This window comes from Phascolarctos cinereus, unplaced genomic scaffold (genome assembly GCF_003287225.1).
Source record: "Phascolarctos cinereus isolate Bilbo 61053 unplaced genomic scaffold, phaCin_HiC Scaffold_4;HRSCAF=312, whole genome shotgun sequence".
NCBI classification, from domain to species: Eukaryota; Metazoa; Chordata; class Mammalia; order Diprotodontia; family Phascolarctidae; genus Phascolarctos; species Phascolarctos cinereus.
Genome location: NW_027555847.1, coordinates 90,796,974 through 90,815,873, shown reverse-complemented (window position 1 = coordinate 90,815,873; position 18,900 = coordinate 90,796,974). Strand labels below are relative to the sequence as shown.

Here is an 18,900-nt window from a genome sequence, read left to right as displayed (position 1 = left end):
GTAGATTCTGGGATCAATGTGTTTAGGGCAAGGGTGGGGAACCTGAGGCCTCCAGGCTACATATGGCCTTCTAGGGTCCACAAGTGTGATCGTTTGCCTGAATCCAGACTTCACAGAACGAATCCCCTTAATAAAAGGACCTGTTCTGTAAAACTTGGACTCAGTCAAAAGGCTGTACCCAAGGCCTTAGAAGGCCACATGTGGCCTCAAGGCCACAGGTTTCCTACCCCTGGATTAGGCAGATTGCTAGGTAGGGAAGGGTATTCCCTGCTTGGTGCTTAAAAGACACATTAGTCATGTTGTAAAGAAGAATTAGAACCAAAGGGAAAAACCATGAGAAAGGAAAAAGAGAGAAGAAATACTGTGCTTCAATCTGCATTCAGACTCCACAGTTCTCTCTCTGGATGTGAACAGCAATTTCCATCATGGGTCCTTTGGAGTTGTCTTAGATCCTTGCATTGCTGAGACAAGCTAAGTCTTTCAAAGTTAGTCATCGCACAACGTGGCTGTTACTGTCTGCAACATTCTCCTGGTTCTACTCACATCACTCAGCATCAGTTCATACAAGTCTTTCCAGGTTTTTCTGCCTGCTCATCATTTCTTATAGCACAATAGTTTTCCATTACATTCATATGCCACAGCTTGTTCAGCCATTCCCCAGTTGATGGGCATCCCTTCAATTTCCAATTCTTTGCCACCACAGAAAGAGCTGCTGTAAATATTTTTGTACATGTGGGTCTTTTCCCCATTTTTTTATCGTCTCTTTGGGATACAGCCTTAGAAGTGCTATTGCTGGGTCAAAGGGTAGCCTTAGCATATCTTGTGGGCTATTCCCACCAGTCTAGAGGAAATTCTCCTGAAACAAAGGATACCCTTGATCATGCTTTTATAATCCCTAGAGTTGTTACAAAAGGTGCTATGGACTTGGACTCAGAAGGCATTGATTCAGATCCTGGCTTTTATACTTACAAGCATCTCTGAGCCTTCATTTTCTCATCTGTAAAATGGCGTTGCAGTGGGGGTATAGTTAGGACAGTGGTTTATAAACCTTAAAGTGCTGTGTAAATGAGAATAATTATCTTTTTTTGCCCCTTTTGTCTGCAAATAATAATAGTCTGGTTCATAAATTATAGTCTCAATTTCTATATAGAGTACCAGTGTCTAATATTTTACTCTGGTCTAAAAATTACTCACCTACAAAATGTCAGTTTCTGGAAAGTGAATTAGTGCTCTGTGGGCTGTATCTCTGACTCCTGTGTATTTTGCCTATGCTTTTCTAGAATCTTTGGTAGTGTTTGCCAAGGAACAGAAAACTCAGAACAAGGTGGAGGCCATGGCTGGTAGCAGCGCCACCCTGAGCTGTGAGCTGGCCCAGGCCCAGACAGAGGTGACCTGGTACAAGGATGGGAAGAAACTGAGCCCCAGCCAGAAGATGCACGTGGAGGCCAAGGGCCGGGGCCGGCAGCTGGTGGTGCAGCAGGCGGGGAAGGCAGATGCTGGGGAGTACACCTGTGAGGCCGGGGGCCAGAAGGTCACCTTCCACTTGGACATCAAAGGTCAGTTCCTGGGCAATTACCTCCCTCACCTTAGGAAATGGTCTTCAGAAATTGATGTGGCCCTCTAATTTCATCATTCTATGCCCAGTCTTCTGATGATGAACCCCTCTGAATTTTGCTAAGCTGGTCCTCAGCAATTACTATATTTATTTAAAGCATCTAATAGACCTGGGCTGGGGCCTTGTCCTTTAACAGCAAATTACTCACCTCCAAATTTTGGTTTTGGTAAGGTGACTCAGTGCCCTGAGCAGAGTGTCTTTGACCCTATGTTTGTGATTTTCCCAGAACCCCCAGTGGTGTTTGCCAAGGAACAGCAGACACAAAACAAGGTGGAAGCGGTGGCCGGTAGTAGTGCCACCCTGAGCTGCGAGCTGGCCCAGGCCCAGACAGAGGTGACCTGGTACAAGGATGGGAAGAAACTGAGCCCCAGCCAGAAGGTGCACGTGGAGGCCAAGGGCCAGGGCCGGCAGCTGGTGGTGCAGCAGGCAGGGAAGGCAGATGCTGGGGAATACACCTGTGAGGCTGGGGGCCAGAAGGTCACCTTCCATCTGGATGTCAAAGGTCAGCATTTTCTACATTGGGAAATTATAATGCTTTCTGTTACAGTTGTACATGTGTGTGCATATGTGTTTGTGTGTGTCTTGGGGGAGGAGGGACATAGCTCCATGCATGAGTTGGAAGGTTTAACTATAATCTAGAAACTCTGGGACTGCTAATGTCTCTTCACCCTATGGTTTTTCCACCTGTCCTCTTATGGTGCAGTGGAAGGAACACACTGGATTTACAATCAGAGGATGTGAGTTCAAATCTCAGCCCTGCCTCTTATTGCATCTAAAACTTTGGTTATAGAGCTGCCATTTTTCTGGACCTTGGACCTCAGTTTCCTCATCTGTACAATAAAAGAGTCAGACATGGTGATCTTTAATGTTCTTTCTAGCTCTGCATCCTAGGAACCCTTATCAATAAGTCATCTGCATTGTCTCTTCTGTTCATCCTATCTCATTGTTTTGAGGTCTCTGATGCCTTGATTGTAGGAGGTTGGAGGAAGGGACCATAGACTAACTGAGGCCCGGCTCTAGACGCACAGTTGCTATAGTCTTCGTGCAAAACAGATCAGGAAAGCCGAAGTACATGCATTGTTTGCTTAATCAATCAATCAACAGACATTCATTAGGTGCCTACTATGTTCCAGGAACTATGCTAGGTACTAGGATGACAGAAACAGTCCCTGTCCTCTGGAGGCTTACATTCTGCCAGAGGAGGGCTGCACATGTAAAATATAAAAAAAATAGATACAAGATAATTGGGGGCAGGGGAACAGAGGCACTAGTGGTTTATGGGGATGCATCAGGGAGAGCTTCATAGGGAGGGTAAAGATTGAGTTGAATTTTCAAGAAAGTGAGGGATTTTAAGAAGCAAGAGTAAGAAGAGCCTTCCAGTTTGGGGGATAGATAGCCAAATGAAAGCCATGGAGATAAGAGACAACTGTAGAATGAATGAAGGGGAATACCGTAGAAAAGGTGGAAGGAACAGGCTGTGGCCAAGGGTGTGCTGGAGGCAGCAGCTCGAATTGACTTGTGAAAGCCAGTTGCTACGTTTTCAAGGTGAGTGATTACGCCTTGGAAATTGGCAACTGCCAAAAATCGGGACTTGATTTACTGTTTTGTTGATTTAAAAGGTGATGGAGGAAATGCTAATGACACAGTTTAAAGTAAAAGTTGGATCATGTGTACATTTCTTTTCCCAGAGAACCCGGTTGTGTTCCAAGCATATCACTAGCTGGGCCAGTTGTGAAGGGCTTTGAATGCCAGGAGAATCTGTGTTTTATTTCAGAGGTAATAGAGAGCCACTGGAATTTATTAAGTAGAGGAGTGACCTGGGAGGGCCTGAGCTTCAAGAAAATCAGTTTCAGAGCCGTAAGGAGGATGGATTTGAAAGAGGGTCTCTATAAGAGGTGATGAGGGCCTAGACGAGGCTGGTGGCTTTGGAAGCAGAAAGGTAGGGATCCGATGGGAGAGATGGTGTAGAGGTAAAATCAATAAGGCCTGGCACCTGATTGGATATGTGGGAAAGATGGGGTAAAGGAAAGTTGGAGGCTTTCTGTAAAGTGAGTCCTTTCCAACTGCCTCCTATGATAAAATCAGGCATGCATTCTCATACTTCAAAACAAAACAGAAACAGAAATCATTAGATTTCATTAGGGCAGCTAGGTGGCTTAGGGGACAGAGCACTGAGTCTGGAGTCAGGAAAACTCATTTTCCTGAGTTCAAATGTGGCCTCAGACACTTCTTAGCTACGTGACCCTGGGCAAGCTGCTTAACCCTGTTTGCCTCAGTTTCCTCCTCTGTAAAATGAACTGGAGAAGGAAATGACAAACCACTCTGGTATCTTTGCCAAGAAAACCCTAGATGGGGTCACTGAGGTGGACACAACTGAAAATAACTAAACAACAACAATAGATTTCCTTAGAAATCATTTAAATTTTTGATTTTAAGGACAAGGTTAAGAGAGGAAATCATCTCAGCATGCTAGATGATGTTCTGCCTATTAAACGTAGACAGAACATGGAATGTCAGAGCTTAGAACATAGAGCATTTCTATAAGAGTTAGAAGTGACCTTAGAACATTCAGTGTTAGTTTTGGAAGGGACATAAGAACATAGAACTTGGAATGTCAGAGCAGGGAGAGATTTTAGAACATAGAATATTAAAGCTGGAAGAGATGTTGGAACATATAACTTAAAATGTTAGCTGGAAGTGACCTTAAGTACATGGTATGTTAGAACTAGGAGAGACATTAGAACATGGAATGTTATCATCTAGGAGGGACCTTAGAACATGGAATGTCAGAGGTAGAAGTGACCCAGAACATGGAAGGTTAGAACTGGGAGAGACCTTATAGCATAGAATGTCTAGAAAGGACCTTAGAACATGGAATGTTAGAGCTGGGAGGGATCTTAGAACATGGAATATTAGAGCTGGGGGGGTATTCATTTATCTATCTATCTATTTATTTATTTATTTTTTTGTTGTCGGTTTTTTGTGTTTTTTTTTGGTTAGGCAGTAGGGTTAAGTGACTTGCCCAGGGTCACACAGCTACTAAGTGTCATGTGTCTGAGGCTGAATTTGAACTCAGGTCTTCTTGAATCTAGGGCTGGTGCTCTATCCGCTATACCACCTAGCTGCCCCTGGGGGGTGTATTTAAACATAGAACTTAGAATGTCAGAACAGGAAGGGACCTTGACTATTTAATTAAACTGCCTCTCATTGTACAGAACAGAAAGCTTGATGGTTGTTGCTACTGGCCATTCATTTTTAATTTGAAACCTTTTAAGACTTCTGTAGTGTACTCTTGGCTCTGGAATTTTCACTGTGCTCCTCCCAACAGCTTTTGGGAAAACTTATCACGTCAGGGGTTCTCTCTTATCCTACACTTTCAGTTTTAGAACTTAACTCTTTCTTGTGTCTTCTCTTGTTTAAATACATCTAACAGAGCCAGCTGTAATCTCACACTTCACCAGAGGGTGCCAGAGTCTAACATCTGGACTAAAAATTACTCATTGAGTTTCTGGAAAGTGAATTAGTGCCCTGTGTGGTATGTCTTTGACCCTGTGTGTTCATCCTTTTTCCAGAATCTGTGGTGGTGTTTGCCAAGGAGCAACAGACTCAGAGCAAAGTGGAGACCGTGGCCGGTAGCAATGCTATCCTGAGCTGTGAGGTGGCTGAGACCCAGACAGAGGTGACCTGGTACAAGGATGGGAAGAAACTCAGCTCCAGCCAGAAGGTGCATGTGGAGGCCAAGGGCCAGGGCCGGCAGCTGGTGGTGCAGCAGGCGGGGGAAGGCAGATGCTGGGGAGTACACCTGTGAGGCCGGGGGCCAGAAGGTCACCTTCCGTCTGGATGTCAAAGGTCAGTTGTTCTGGAAGGAGGGAGAATTTTAATTCATTCTGATCCATGTGCGTGTGTGCGTGTGTGCGTGTGTGCGTGTGTGTGTGTGTGTGTGTGTGTGTGTGTGTGTGTGTGTGTGACAGACACACAGACAAAGAAAGAGGCAGAGACAGAGATAGAACCTCAAAATTTTGAATCTGGAGTTACTTGCATCCTCTTCTCCCAGTGGTTTTCTGGATCCACTGCACTGGCTAATTAAGTCTATTATCAAATTCATTTTTCTCATCCCCAGCCCTGGGCATTTCCACTTTTTTGTCTGGATCTTTCTGATGTTCTAGGTTCATAGATTAAATGGGACCTATTCTACACAGCACCTAGTAGAGGATGGGCCCTCAGGTGCTAAGTACTCATTACAACACCTTCCCCAGCTCTGTCTAGTCTTTTGTCATTAGGACTAATGAGAGGCTGGATTACAAAATGGATCTAAATGAATCATTCAATCAAAAAGCATTTAAGTGTCTTTTATGTGACAGGCATTGTGTTAAGACCTAGGGATGTAAGGAAAAATAAAAAAAAATATTCCTGCCCTCAAGAAGCTTACATTCTAATGGGGAGAGATAACATATACATAAATAGGCACATCTAAGATATAGAGTAGATAGCAACCTTTCCTTTTTCCATGTGGGAATTATATCTTTGGTGCGACAGCAGCTTGGTGGATTGTCATTAGCCTTTCCATTCCTAGGTTGGTTGTCTCTGACCCCAGGTATGCTTCTGGGCTGCCATTGTGTGCTCAGGACAAAGAACAGCATTTTAATATTGACTCAGGAGAAGAATGAACCTGGTGAAATCTCGTCCAAACCAACAAACAGCTACTATGTGCAAAGCACTATGCTGGGCACTGGAGATAAAAAGACAAAAGAAAAAGTACTCTTAAGCTACATTTCAAAGCCAAATAGAAGTGAATTTTGAATTCTTGGTGGTTTTGGATTTTCTGTGCTGCTGTTATATTTCAGCAATATGGTTAAATTGCATTATTTGGGTGGGAATAGGCAAAACTAACATTAATTATTTTTTTAAAAATTGATATATTTTGGGAAAGTTGGAGAATTTCTGTACAGTGAATATGATGTTCTCAATTATATAATTGGAGATGTGTTCCAACACATGAAAAGACCCCAGTAGACCAAAACCTTTTGTTTAGGAACAAAAAGGTCAGCCTGAAGGCATGCTGACCATTAGAATTTTACCTATTGAATGCCATAGTTCTTACCAAGAATTCTTATTTTCTCTAAAGGATTTTTAGCACTTATTATTTTCAGAATTCTTAGTAGTTTCTGACTCAGAGCCCTCTGCCTTCCCCACCAGCAGAAAGCATTTTCTTAATTTCCAGACCTTATCTTGTAGACTCATGGAAGCATGGAACCTCAGAATTCTAAGGGACCTCAGAGGTGCTCAAGTCCAACCTATATATGAGCAGGAGTCCCCTCAACATCCCTGTCATATATAGGCATTTAGCTTCCACTTGGAGAGTGCCATTGATGAGGTACTCACTACCTATCAAGACAGTTCTTTCCCCTTTGGGATAACTTTAGTTGTTTAGGCAGTATCCCCACACTCACTTTATACAAGGTGTCCCAAAAATCTGAGTGCAGTTTTAACCTTAAAAAGCTTAGAAAGCTGTTGGAGCTTAAAATTGTCCTTCTACAATATCTACCCCTTCCTCTTAGTTCTGACCTCAAGGGTCTAGATTTGCCAGTCTGATCCCACTTCTACCTTTCAGTACTTACTTAAAGACAGCAATCATGTCTGCCTTTAGTCTCCTCTTTACCAAACTAACTATCTCCAGTTTCTTTCCCCTAAATCCCTGAGTCCTCTCACTCTCCTGGTTGTCCTCTGTCTTGTCAAGGTCTTTATATGTTGAGGCCCTCAGGACCAGGGGTTTGTTAGAGCTAGCTCAAACTAATGAAAGCTGATTGTTAAGTTTTCATTATGGGCATTTACACCTTGTTGTTGTCATTATATTTAGTCATGGCCAACTCTTTATGATGCCATTTGGGATTTTCTTGGCAAAGATACTTGAGTGATTTGCCATTTCCTTCTCCAGCTTATTTAGCAGATGAGGAAACTGAGGCAAGCAGGGTGAAGTGACTTGTCTAGGCTCACACAGCTAATAAGTATCTGAGGTCAGATTTGACTTCTTGACTCCAGGTCTTGGACTTTATCTGCTGAGCCGCCTAGCTGCGCCTAAAAATTTACACCTTGGAAGTGGGCAAATGCTGCAAATCAGGGCTTAATTTGTTGTTTTGCTGGTTTAAGAAAGTGAGGGGGAAAGTATTAATAATGCAGATTAACCCTCAAAGTGTGTTTTTGAACAAGTACAGGATAGGGAGCCTTAATGTAAGTTAGTGAAAAGACTTGGGCATTTGAGGAAACTGACAACCCAATACGGGTCAGCAGTGTGACAGGGCAGCCTATAGAACTAATGCAAGCATAGGCTTCATTCTTCTCTATTAGAAGCTTAGTGTCTAAAATCAGGGAGATGACAATGTCCCAGGCCTCTTCCCTCAGGTTCCCCACGGAATGTTATGTCTAGTCTGGGCCAGAGACTGGTGCTGCTAAATGTCAGTGGATGGTTTTGAACCCCCCTCCCCCTTTCTATAGCTATTTACAACTAATGGAGTTAGGCTATAGTAAACCCCTTTGTCATTTAAAGCCCTCCAGACTGAAAATTTCATAACCCTAAGCTGTTTGTTTCAGTAAAGTGAATCATCGATCTGTGTTATTCACCCCATTAAAAAACAAAACAAAACAAAACACAACTTGTTTATTTAGAGTATCCTGACAATGGGTGGTGTCCATGTTTTCAGACAGCTCACACTATTCTCCTTCATCTATTCTATACTTGTCACCAAAATGTCTCCATCCATTCCTTTGTTCATTCCATCTCCCTAGCCTAGAATGAACCCCTCCCTGCCCCATCTCCATCTGTTGATGTCCTTTCTACCATTCCTTTGAAGCCTGGCTCAGGTACCATTTTCCCTGACCCTCTCTTTACACCTTCTCCCCAATGTGAAGTGATCTCTCCCTCCTGAAATCCCTCCTGACACTTCCTGTGGGCCTTGTTTGCTCATGTTCTTATATCAGTTATTCTTCTAAGTGTCTTCCTTTCTCTACCCCCTCCCTCCCCCATTGGATGTTAAGCTTTCTGAGAGAAGGGTCTGTGTTTTGTTTATCTCTATCCCCAGCACCAAGCGCAGGGCATTCTATATTTGATGCAGGTTTGTTGGATTACTAAATGAGTGAATGTATTCCTTCAGAACCCAGAGTTCCCTTTATTCTACCCAGTGCTACAGATTTAGACAGAAACAATCTGATAGTTCATTTGGATTCTCTGATGATCTTTTTCCTCTAGAGACCACAGTGGTGTTTGTCAAGGAGCAGCAGACACAGAACAAAGTAGAAGCAGTGGCTGGTAGCAGTGCCACTCTGAGCTGTGAGGTGGCCCAGGCCCAGACAGAGGTGACCTGGTACAAGGATGGGAAGAAACTGAGCCCCAGCCAGAAGGTGCACGTGGAGGCCAAGGGCCAGGGCCGGCAGCTGGTGGTGCAGCAGGCAGGGAAGGCAGATGCTGGGGAATACACCTGTGAGGCCGGGGGCCAGAAGGTCACCTTCCATCTAGATGTCAAAGGTTAGTCCTTGAAGGCTCACTTCTTGGTTGTTCAGCTCTGGCTGGAGAGGAATCTTGATAAACCTCTGAGCTTCTCTTTATGACTAGTAGTATATCATATGTGTGTACCCTGGGTTAACCTCTGGACAGAGATGAGAAACAGAGAGCAGAAATACTTGGTGGGCAAAGAATAGCACAACATTGTGATTAACATGATAAAAAAGGATCTGAGTGTCTGAGTAAGCTTCATTAACAGTTCAGTAAGCTTCATTAACAGCTACTCTGTTAATCCCCCTAAATGGGGTAATTGGGGGACTTAATTAGGATGAAAGAGACAAATTCACTTGTCTGTTTGCCCCCACCATTTCACAATGATTGCTCTCTAAATGGGTGATGTAGTGTTAAATCAATGACCACACAAGGAAGATGAAGGACTGTCTTTTCATAAAACTTTTGTGTCTGAAACCTCATTTATTGGAATGAAATTTGGGGAAGGGGTGTAGTAGCTGGCTTTTGGTTTCATGATTAGATACTAGAACAGGACAGTGGTCCCCAGGGTTCTTAAAGGAGTGTCCCAGGCTTTCAGGGTGTGGGAGTGGGGGTGGGGGAAGGAGGGTCCTCTGGCTTCAGGCTTGGTGCTGTAAGAAAGGAGGAAAGAGAGGAGAGAGACAGAGAAAATGACACAGATAAAGGAAGGAGAGGAAAGGAGGAGAGACTTATAGACATAGACACATAGACATAGAGAGGTATAGAGAATATATAGAGGTATAGAGGTATAGCTGGGATCCATGGCAATTCATTAGACATAGCTGAGATAAATTAGACAATAGTAGAGTTTACCTTCAGTTATCCTTGCTACTCAAGGGGAGCTAGGTGGCACAGTGGATAGAGTACTGGGCCTGGAGTCAGGAAGACTCATTTTCCTGAGTTCAAATCTGCTGTGACCCTGGATAAGTCACTTGACCCTGTTTGCCTCAGTTTCCTCATCTTTAAACTGAGCTGGAGAAGGAAATGGCAAACCACTCCAGTGTCTTTGCCAAGAAAACCCTAAATGGGGTCATGAAAAGTCAGACATGATTGAAAAATGACTGAACAACAAATAGGAGGGGAGCTGTGCCATAGATAACTGAAATCGGTGGATAAAAATCCCATCTTAATTTTGAATGTACCACATGTGCCAGATGACAATAATAATTATAATCTCTTATAATATTGTTATAATCTATGGAGGCAGAGTGGCATAATGAAGAGATAGAGAGCTTCAAAGTCAGGAAGACCCAGGAGGAGAGATATAAAATATATCTTGGAAGGATGGACAGATCAAATGAGGATTTTTGAAGTTAGGGACATGTCTAAAGGCAGTAGGTAAGCCCCTTGTGTAGGGAGGGATTAAAGAGCATGAGAATGATAGCAGGAACAACATACTGGAGAAGATGGGATGGAATAGCATCACTTGTGCATGCCAAGGGGCTAGCTTCAGCAAGGAGGACTCATCGTGTGAGATGGGGTGAAGGAAGAGAGAGTAGCTCCCAAGCGATATGAGATGAGGAGGAAGGGAGAAGAGGGACCTCTCACATATCCGTGGGATGAGCTCATGTCTCAACAAACCTAAAGAGAAAATGCCCAACAGATGTGGTGTAGGTCAGTCAGTGCATCCAGCTTTCATTCTCCACAGACATGTTTTCTGTTATCTGTACTTCAGGGGAATTGCCTCTCCTTTGCAGCATTTTTAGAACTTTCCTGATTCTAGAGGGTCTGTCTCTTTGTGCTCCTCCTGCTGGATGTTAGGAAATTTCCCCCATCCAGGGATCTCTTGTTCCTTTTTCTTATTCTCTGAATATTTAGAGCATTTAATAGACCTGGGCTGGGGCCTTGTTCTTCAACAGCAAATTATTCACCTCCAAACTTTAGTTTTGGTAAGGTGACTCAATGCCCTGAGTAAAATGTCTTTGACCCCGTGTTTGTGATTTTCCCAGAACCCCCAGTGGTGTTTGCCAAGGAACAGCAGACACAAAACAAGGTGGAAGCGGTGGCTGGTAGTAGTGCCACCTTGAGCTGCAAGCTGGCCCATGCCCAGACAGAGGTGACCTGGTACAAGGATGGGAAGAAACTGAGCCCCAGCCAGAAGGTGCATGTGGAGGCCAAGGGCCGGGGCCGGCAGCTGGTGGTGCAGCAGGCAGGGAAGGCAGATGCTGGGGAGTACACCTGTGAGGCTGGGGGCCAGAAGGTCACCTTCCGTCTGGATGTCAAAGGTCAGTCCTTGGGCAGCGGACTTGGCTCATTATATTTCAGGGTGAGAAGCGGAGTATCACATCTAGCCTGGAAAGGGCAGCAAATGCTTCATGTGGTCTAATATCATTATTTCTGTGCCATATCCTGGGCACTAATGACCATCTCCCTTCTTCCCTTCCCTCCTTCTCCATCTCCCTGAAGCCATAAGAAGATGGCAGCATGATATGGTGCTAAGAATACTTGACCTTAGGGGACCTGGGCAAACCAATTCCCTCTGTGCCCCTAGAGGTAGCTAGGTGACGGGGTAGGTAGAACACTGGGCCTGAAATCAGGAAGACTCAATCAAATCCAGCCTCAAACACTGATGAACTGTGTGACCCTGGACAAGTCACTTAACTGCCGTCTACCTCACTTTCCTCAAATGTGAAGTGAGGGTAATAATAGCACCTATCTCCCAGGGTTGTGGTGAGGATCAAATGAGGCGATATTTATAAAGCGCTTGGCACAGTGTGAGGAACGCAGTAGGTGCTTAATAAATGTTTATTTCCTTCCTTCCCATTTTCTGAATTGCCTAATAAGGAAGGAGGGGCAAGGTCCCAAGAATCTTAAGTCTAACTGTGCCATAGGAAGGAAGGAAGCAGTCGGGGAAGGGGACCAATGCCCAGTCCCCAGGTCAGTTAAGTCTTCTCATCCATGCATACTGGGTGGCTGGGGCCACACCTGTTAAATGGGGTTTGGCCAGCTCACGACAGATAGGATCAGATCTGAATGTTACATGTGAGGTACAACGAAGGAGGCCTTTACCACCGAGAGGATCGGCAGGGGCTTCTTAGAGGAGGTGACATCTGAGAGGGGCTTTTAAGCATAGGTAGGCACTTAACCTCCCAGGTAGAGGCAGGCACCCAGGGTCCCTTTGGGTGGCATGGGGTATGTGGAAGTATGAGGAAAGCCTGGAAAAGACAGACGGCACGAGCTCGTGGAGGGCTTTTAATGCCAGGCACCCCAAATTGACCATACCTTCTCTCCACTCCTACAGCCACCGTCCTCATCTCTTCTAGCTTGAGTGAGCTCAGACTAGATCATTATTACCTTGTCTTAAGTAGCCTGAGTCTCCCTGACCTGAGTCCCTCTCCACATCCTCCAGATAGCTGCCAAAGTGATTTTCCTCAAGCATAGATCAATCAATTCCAATGATTTCCTGTTGCCTCCAGGATCACATATAAAGGCCTTCATTTGACCTCTGAAGGTCTCCCCAACCTGGCCCCTTCCTACCTTTCCAATGACACACTCCCCTCCAGGTATATTCTATGGTCCAGCCACATAGGTCTACTTGCTGTTCCTCAAACACACAACTTCATCTCTCATCTCCATGCTTTTCTACCGGCTGTTCCCCATGCCTGGAATGTTTTCCCTCCCAACCTCCAACTTGTAGACTCTCTTGCTTCTTTTAAGGCTCAGCTCAAGTGCCGTCTTTTAGGAGGCATTTCCTGGTCCTCCCAGCTACTAGGGCCCTGCCTCCCTACCCTAACCCTCACCTTCATCTCTGTTTATCTGCTCTGTTATGATTTTGATGTATTATCCTCCTTCCTCCCCATTAGAATGTTAGCTCCTTGAGGGGAGAAAGAATTTTGCATTTTTTTTTTAATCCCCAGTGCTTAGAGCAGTGCTTGGCACACTTAATAAATAAATTCTTATTGAGTGATCCATTGATTTACCCAACACTTTCAAGCTTCCAGAATATTCTATATGGGTTATCTCATTTGATCTTGACACCTACCTTGTAAGGTATGGAAAGTATAATTATCCCCATTTTATAGATGAGGAAGCTGAGGCTCCATGAGATTCAGACTCCTCCTACTCCCACAGCCTTTCTGAATGACAAGAAACTTGAGTCTCTAGAGATGTGTCCTCCAAAGATTATAATACAAGGTAGAGTAAGACCTATGCAAAGGAATGGTTTAACAGGCACGAGAGATTACAAAACAAGGGAGACTCTAGTGGGAGGGATTTAAAAAAAAAAAGACTCAGTTTTTCATCATCTCAAATCAGTTTTACTTGATCCAGATCCACTGGTGGAGAGGAAAATAGCCTTGTCTCCAAGCTGTTTTCTCAACCCTTTGTGTTCCTCCCTTCCTAGAGCCCCCAGTGGTGTTTGCCAAGGAGCAGCAGACTCAGAACAAGGTAGAGGCCGTGGCTGGTAGCAGCGCCACCCTGAGCTGCGAGCTGGCCCAGGCCCAGACAGAGGTGACCTGGTACAAGGATGGGAAGAAACTGAGCCCCAGCCAGAAGGTGCATGTGGAAGCCAAGGGCCGGGGCCGGCAGCTGGTGGTGCAGCAGGCGGGGAAGGCAGATGCTGGGGAGTACACCTGTGAGGCTGGAGGCCAGAAGGTCACCTTCCGCTTAGATGTCAAAGGTCAGTTGCCTTGAATCTGGGGAATCACAATTCCTTCTGATTTGAGTGTGTGTGTGTGTGTGTGTGTGTGTGTGTGTGTGTGTGTGTGTGTTACAAACAGCCTGGAAACTCTGGGGGCAATTTAATGATTTGGAAAGATTAGGAAAAACCCAGGTTTTTTCCTTACTATCTGGACAAATTGATTGATTTCTCTGAATTTCACTTTCCTCATCTTTAAAACCGTAAAGTTGGACCCAGATGATCTAAATGTTAATATGAGTCCTAGCCAGGGGCATATATAGTTTTTTCCTTCTTTAAGTTGTTCTAACCTTAGCAACCACCAACAAAACCATATATTCACAAAAAAAAAATTTTTTTTTTTGGGCAGTTGGGGTTAAATGAACTTGCCCAGGGTCACACAGCTAATAAGTGTCAAGTGTTTGGTTTGAGGCCAGATTTGAACTCAGGCACTCCTGATTTCAGGGCCAGTGCTCTATCCACTGCACCACCTAGCTGCCCCTACAAAAAACATTTTAAAAAAAATTATGTACATACATCATGGTAGATCTAGTCCAATCCCCTTTTTTGCTTTTTGTTGTTCAGGTCATGTTCAATTCTTTATGACCCCATTTGGTTTTTTTCCCCCCCAAAGATACTGGAGTAGTTTACTATTTCCTTCTCCAGCTTATTTTTACAGATTAGGAAACTGAGGCAAACAAGTTTAAGTGACTTGCACAGGGTCACACAGCTAGTTAGTGTCTGAGGCTGGATTTGAACTCAGGTCTTCCTGACTCCAGGCCTGGCACTCTATCTCTTGTGTCACCTAGCTGTGCTCTTTGCTCCTTGTGAGGAAATCAAGGCCCAGAGACTTAGATGACTTGACCAAGGCTACCAGGAACTAAGGAAGGCTATGAATCTCTAACTCCAAATCCAGTGCCCTTTGCACCACGATAGGCTGCTTCTCATGAAACTTTGTTATTGCAAACTCAAAACTTTGTTGTTGCAGCATTAAAAATACATGTATTAACTTTTGAGAGGGACTGAGGTAAAGTGGATAGAGAGCCACCCTTAGAGTCAGAAAGACCTGGGTTCAGGTTCTGCCCTTGACACATACTGACCATGTGACTATGGGCAAGTCAGTTAATCTCAGTGTCCCACACAGCTCTCTGAGACTGTCACCTGCAGAACAGCTTTTTGCATTGGTAGATGGAGTTTTTCCCTGGAAGTTCTCAACATCAGTGCAATAAAGACCTGTCAAAACAGCAAAAAATAATTAACCTCAATAAGATAGAAATGGAAACATCTTGTTCACTTCTGTCCCTTCTTAAGTATTTTTCTCTAGGATTTAAAAAAAATTTGTTTTAACAAAGGGCCACCTAATCAGAAAACCAACCCTAGATGTAACAACAGTCAAGCTATTACAAAAACATAGAATTTTTAAAAGCAGTGATGTAGAAACAGTCCCATCAGTTTCCTTCATCAATTAATCAATAAGCATTTATTAAATGCCTGTTATATGCCAGGCACTGTGCTAAGTGCTTAGGATATATAAACAAGCAAAAGATGGGCCCTGCCCCTTTTCAAAGAGCTTACAATCTAATGAAGGGCTTACAGCTTTATTCAACATTTTTCATATAGAAGTGCCATTCTGAATCTATTGGTAACCACTGATCAATTCTGACTGAGTCATAGAATCACAGGGCCCCCAAGATACGGTCCCAGTGAAAAGAGCCCTTATGTGTCATCTAATCTGTTTCTTCCATTTTAAAGAGAGAACTGAGTCACTTAAGGTCACATTGCTACTAGGTAGACAGAACCAAGGCAGTGAAAATGCTGGAATTTGAGATACAGAAGTATTCTTCTTTTTGCTATTTTTTTTAATATTTTATTTTCAGTTCCAAATTCTCTCCCTCTTTCCACTCCCTCCCCCACCCATTGGAAAGGCAAGAAATACTGTATTCATTTTACATGTGAAGTCATGCAAAACATATTTCCTTATTACCCATGTTGCAAAAAAAAAAGGCAAGAAAAATAAGGAAAAATAAAGGATTTTTCTTGAGGCCTTTGGAATTGTCATGAATCATCATGTTAATCAGAATAGCTAAGTCTTTCGCAGTTGATTATTACTCAGATATGTGAGTATTGTTGAGAAGTGTGTGGAGTGTTCAGCTAGGGCACAGCTTGTTTCTGATGCCAGGTTTCCATCCCTGATATTCATTCTCAGTATCCCCCCCCCCCCACATACACACATATATATATTTTACAGAGTCAGGGAAAACCAAACATGGAGTTTGGCCACGTAGCCAGAAATTGTAGGTGGTCAGGTCTTCTTATGCTATTTAATGAATTGAATTTTTTTTTAAAAAAATTGGCTAAATATCCAGTTAGCCACAACATACTTGGCCTGCGCGTGGACACCTGGGGTCTAAGTGATGGAGGAATTGCTACACAGAGTTAATTCACAGCTCACATTCCAAAACTAGATTGGAAGTCAAAGTGACATCACTCTCCTCAGTTAGTGTGAACAACAGAGTTCCTTCATATGCAGAATGTCCCAAAAGTCTTTGTGCCATTTTAAGCTATAAAAGTTTAAGTAGCTTTAATAGCTAAAATAAAATAGCTTTAATAATGAAGAAAATAGCTTTGATAGCTTAAAATAGCACTGAGACTTTGGGGGTAGTCTATGTGGTTAAGGAGAAGAGAATGATAGGATTACAGTACTGCACAGTTAGAAAGGACTTCAGCAGTCAACTTAAAAAAACAATTAATCCTTTTGTCAATTTACCCAATGAGGATCCAGACTTTTCTTTAAGATCTCCCCTTTGGATAGATCTAGGAATTTGTCCAACATCAAATCTAAGTCTACTTCCCTGAAAACCTCTGGCCGTTGTTCTTAGCTCTATCCTCTGGGGCCAAAAGACCAAGATGGACAAGATGAGATTTAAGTGCCTTGCATTTCTAACCTATGATCCTAAATCTACCTGTAGAGTGAGCTCTTCCAAATTACAGCTCCTCCAGTGCTTGTAGACTCCTGAATTTCCCAGAATTCTTCCCTCCTTCTTTTGTCCATTTTTTTTTTTTTGGCTAGGCAATCGGGTTAAGTGACTTGCCCAGAGTCACACAGCTAAGTGAGTGTTATGTGTCTGAGGTCAGATTTGAACTCAGGTCCTCCTGAATTCAGGGCCAGTGTTGTATCCACTGCGCCACCTAGCTGCCCCTCTTTTGTCCATTTATTATCAACAGCTTATCAGACTTGGTGGTAGTTTCACGCTTCATGGTAGTGTCATCTAACATATGATATATATCCATTTTGAGAACCACTTTCACTCCAGCCTTCAATTTCTAGGAAATGAATTGGTTCTATGATCTTCTGTTCATCTGTCTGTATATTTGTTCCTCTCCCAGAGCCCCCAGTGGTGTTTGCCAAGGAGCAGCAGACCCAGAACAAGGTGGAGGCCGTGGCTGGTAGCAGCGCCACCCTGAGCTGTGAGCTGGCCCAGGCCCAGACAGAGGTGACCTGGTACAAGGATGGGAAGAAACTGAGCCCCAGCCAGAAGGTTCATGTGGAGGCCAAGGGCCGGGGCCGGCAGCTGGTGGTGCAGCAGGCAGGGAAGGCAGATGCTGGGGAATACACCTGTGAGGCTGGGGGCCAGAAGGTCACCTTCTGCTTAGAAGTCAAAGGTCAGCTTCTCCAGGGGTTCATGAAGCATTCTAATTCCACTGGGGGATTTACATATAGTCTTGATACCCTTTTGGTTCTGACTGTTACTTGGATTTCTTTTCTTAGACCTGTTTCTCAAATCCTGCCTGGCTCTTAGTATCTCCCTCACTCTCCCTGACATGTGTACGTTCTTTAATTTTTAAAAAGGGTTTTGCTGATTTTATTTTATTTTTTAAACTATTTTTTTAATCAACAAAAATCTATTTTCTCTCCTTCTCCCTTCCACCCCATCCTGACCCATACAAAAAAAATAACAAAACCTTTTTTAACAAATATGTATATTTGAGTAAAACAAACTTCTAAATTGTCTGTGTCCAAAAAGTTGCCTCATTGTGTACCTTGAGTCCATCCCCTCTGTGTTAGGAGCTAGGTAACATGCTTCATTTCCTAGCCTCTGGAATCACATGGTTGACCCTTGCATTGCACAGAGGGCTTACCTCTTTCAAAGTTGTTTGTCTTTAAAAGCAACATGTATCTTCTTCCTTATCTTGCTGCTTCGGGGTCTTTATAACTTTGACAGGGCAGGGAAGGGTTATGTATGGTGCCCTGGGCTGTACGTAGTAGCATGTGGATGCCTAAGACTAGTCAGACACTCCACGACTTCCCTAATCTTTGCCATCACACAGGATGGAGCTAGAGAGACTGCGCATGGCAGTGATGAGAATGCCAAGAGACAGCAGGACATGGTGGACAGACTTCCCAAGTTGGAGGACCTGGATTCAGATTGTGCCCCTGGCATTTAATAGTTGTGTGAACATGGGCGAGTTAAATCAACATATATTTATTAAGCTCCTACTATGTGTCAGGAGCTGTGCTAAAAGCTGAGGAGACTAGGGGGAAAAAAAGGCAAAATGATGAGTCCCTGATCTCAGGAAGCTCATGACCTAATGGGAGAGACAACGTGCAAATGACTATGGGCAAATAACACACAGACAGGATAAATTGGAGATAATCAACAGAGAGAAGGCACTGGCCCTTTATAGAGGGGGTTGGGAAGAAGGTGGGATTTTAGCTGCGTTTTGAAGGAAGCCAGGGAAGAAGGTAGAGGTGAGAAGGGAGAGGATTTCAGCATAGGGGATAGCAAGAGGAAACAGGAGTGTCCTGCATGAGGAGCCCAAAGTGTCCCTGGAAGACCAAGGACAGAAGACTGGAAAGGTAGAAAGTTGACCTAACCTCGTAAACGTCAGTTCTTTAATCTGTAAAATGAGGGAAAAGGAGTTGACTTCTCAGGGCCTTTCCAGTCCATGGATCTGACGGAATGGACCTGGAGTCAGAGGATACTTGGGTTCATAGTCTGACTTCACACGTATTAACTGTGTGATCCTGGGTGAGTCAATCCACCGGCCTCTGTGAGCTTCAGTTTTCTTGTTTGTAAAATGGGTCTAAAAACATGCACACTTACATCCCCCCACAGGGTAATTGTCAGTACTTAGTAAAGCACT

General features: G+C 43.9%; 1 protein-coding gene across 1 annotated transcript in view; it reads left to right on the top strand.

The window, feature by feature from the left end:
* The window catches only part of OBSCN (obscurin, cytoskeletal calmodulin and titin-interacting RhoGEF), a 303,665-nt gene that overhangs the window by 38,575 nt on the left and 246,190 nt on the right, over window positions 1–18,900 (top strand). The window contains 6 exon segments of the mRNA XM_078152436.1: window positions 1,281–1,556; window positions 1,842–2,117; window positions 8,859–9,134; window positions 11,090–11,365; window positions 13,483–13,758; window positions 17,143–17,418. Of these exon segments, the coding sequence (XP_078008562.1) occupies window positions 1,281–1,556; window positions 1,842–2,117; window positions 8,859–9,134; window positions 11,090–11,365; window positions 13,483–13,758; window positions 17,143–17,418 (1,656 nt within the window).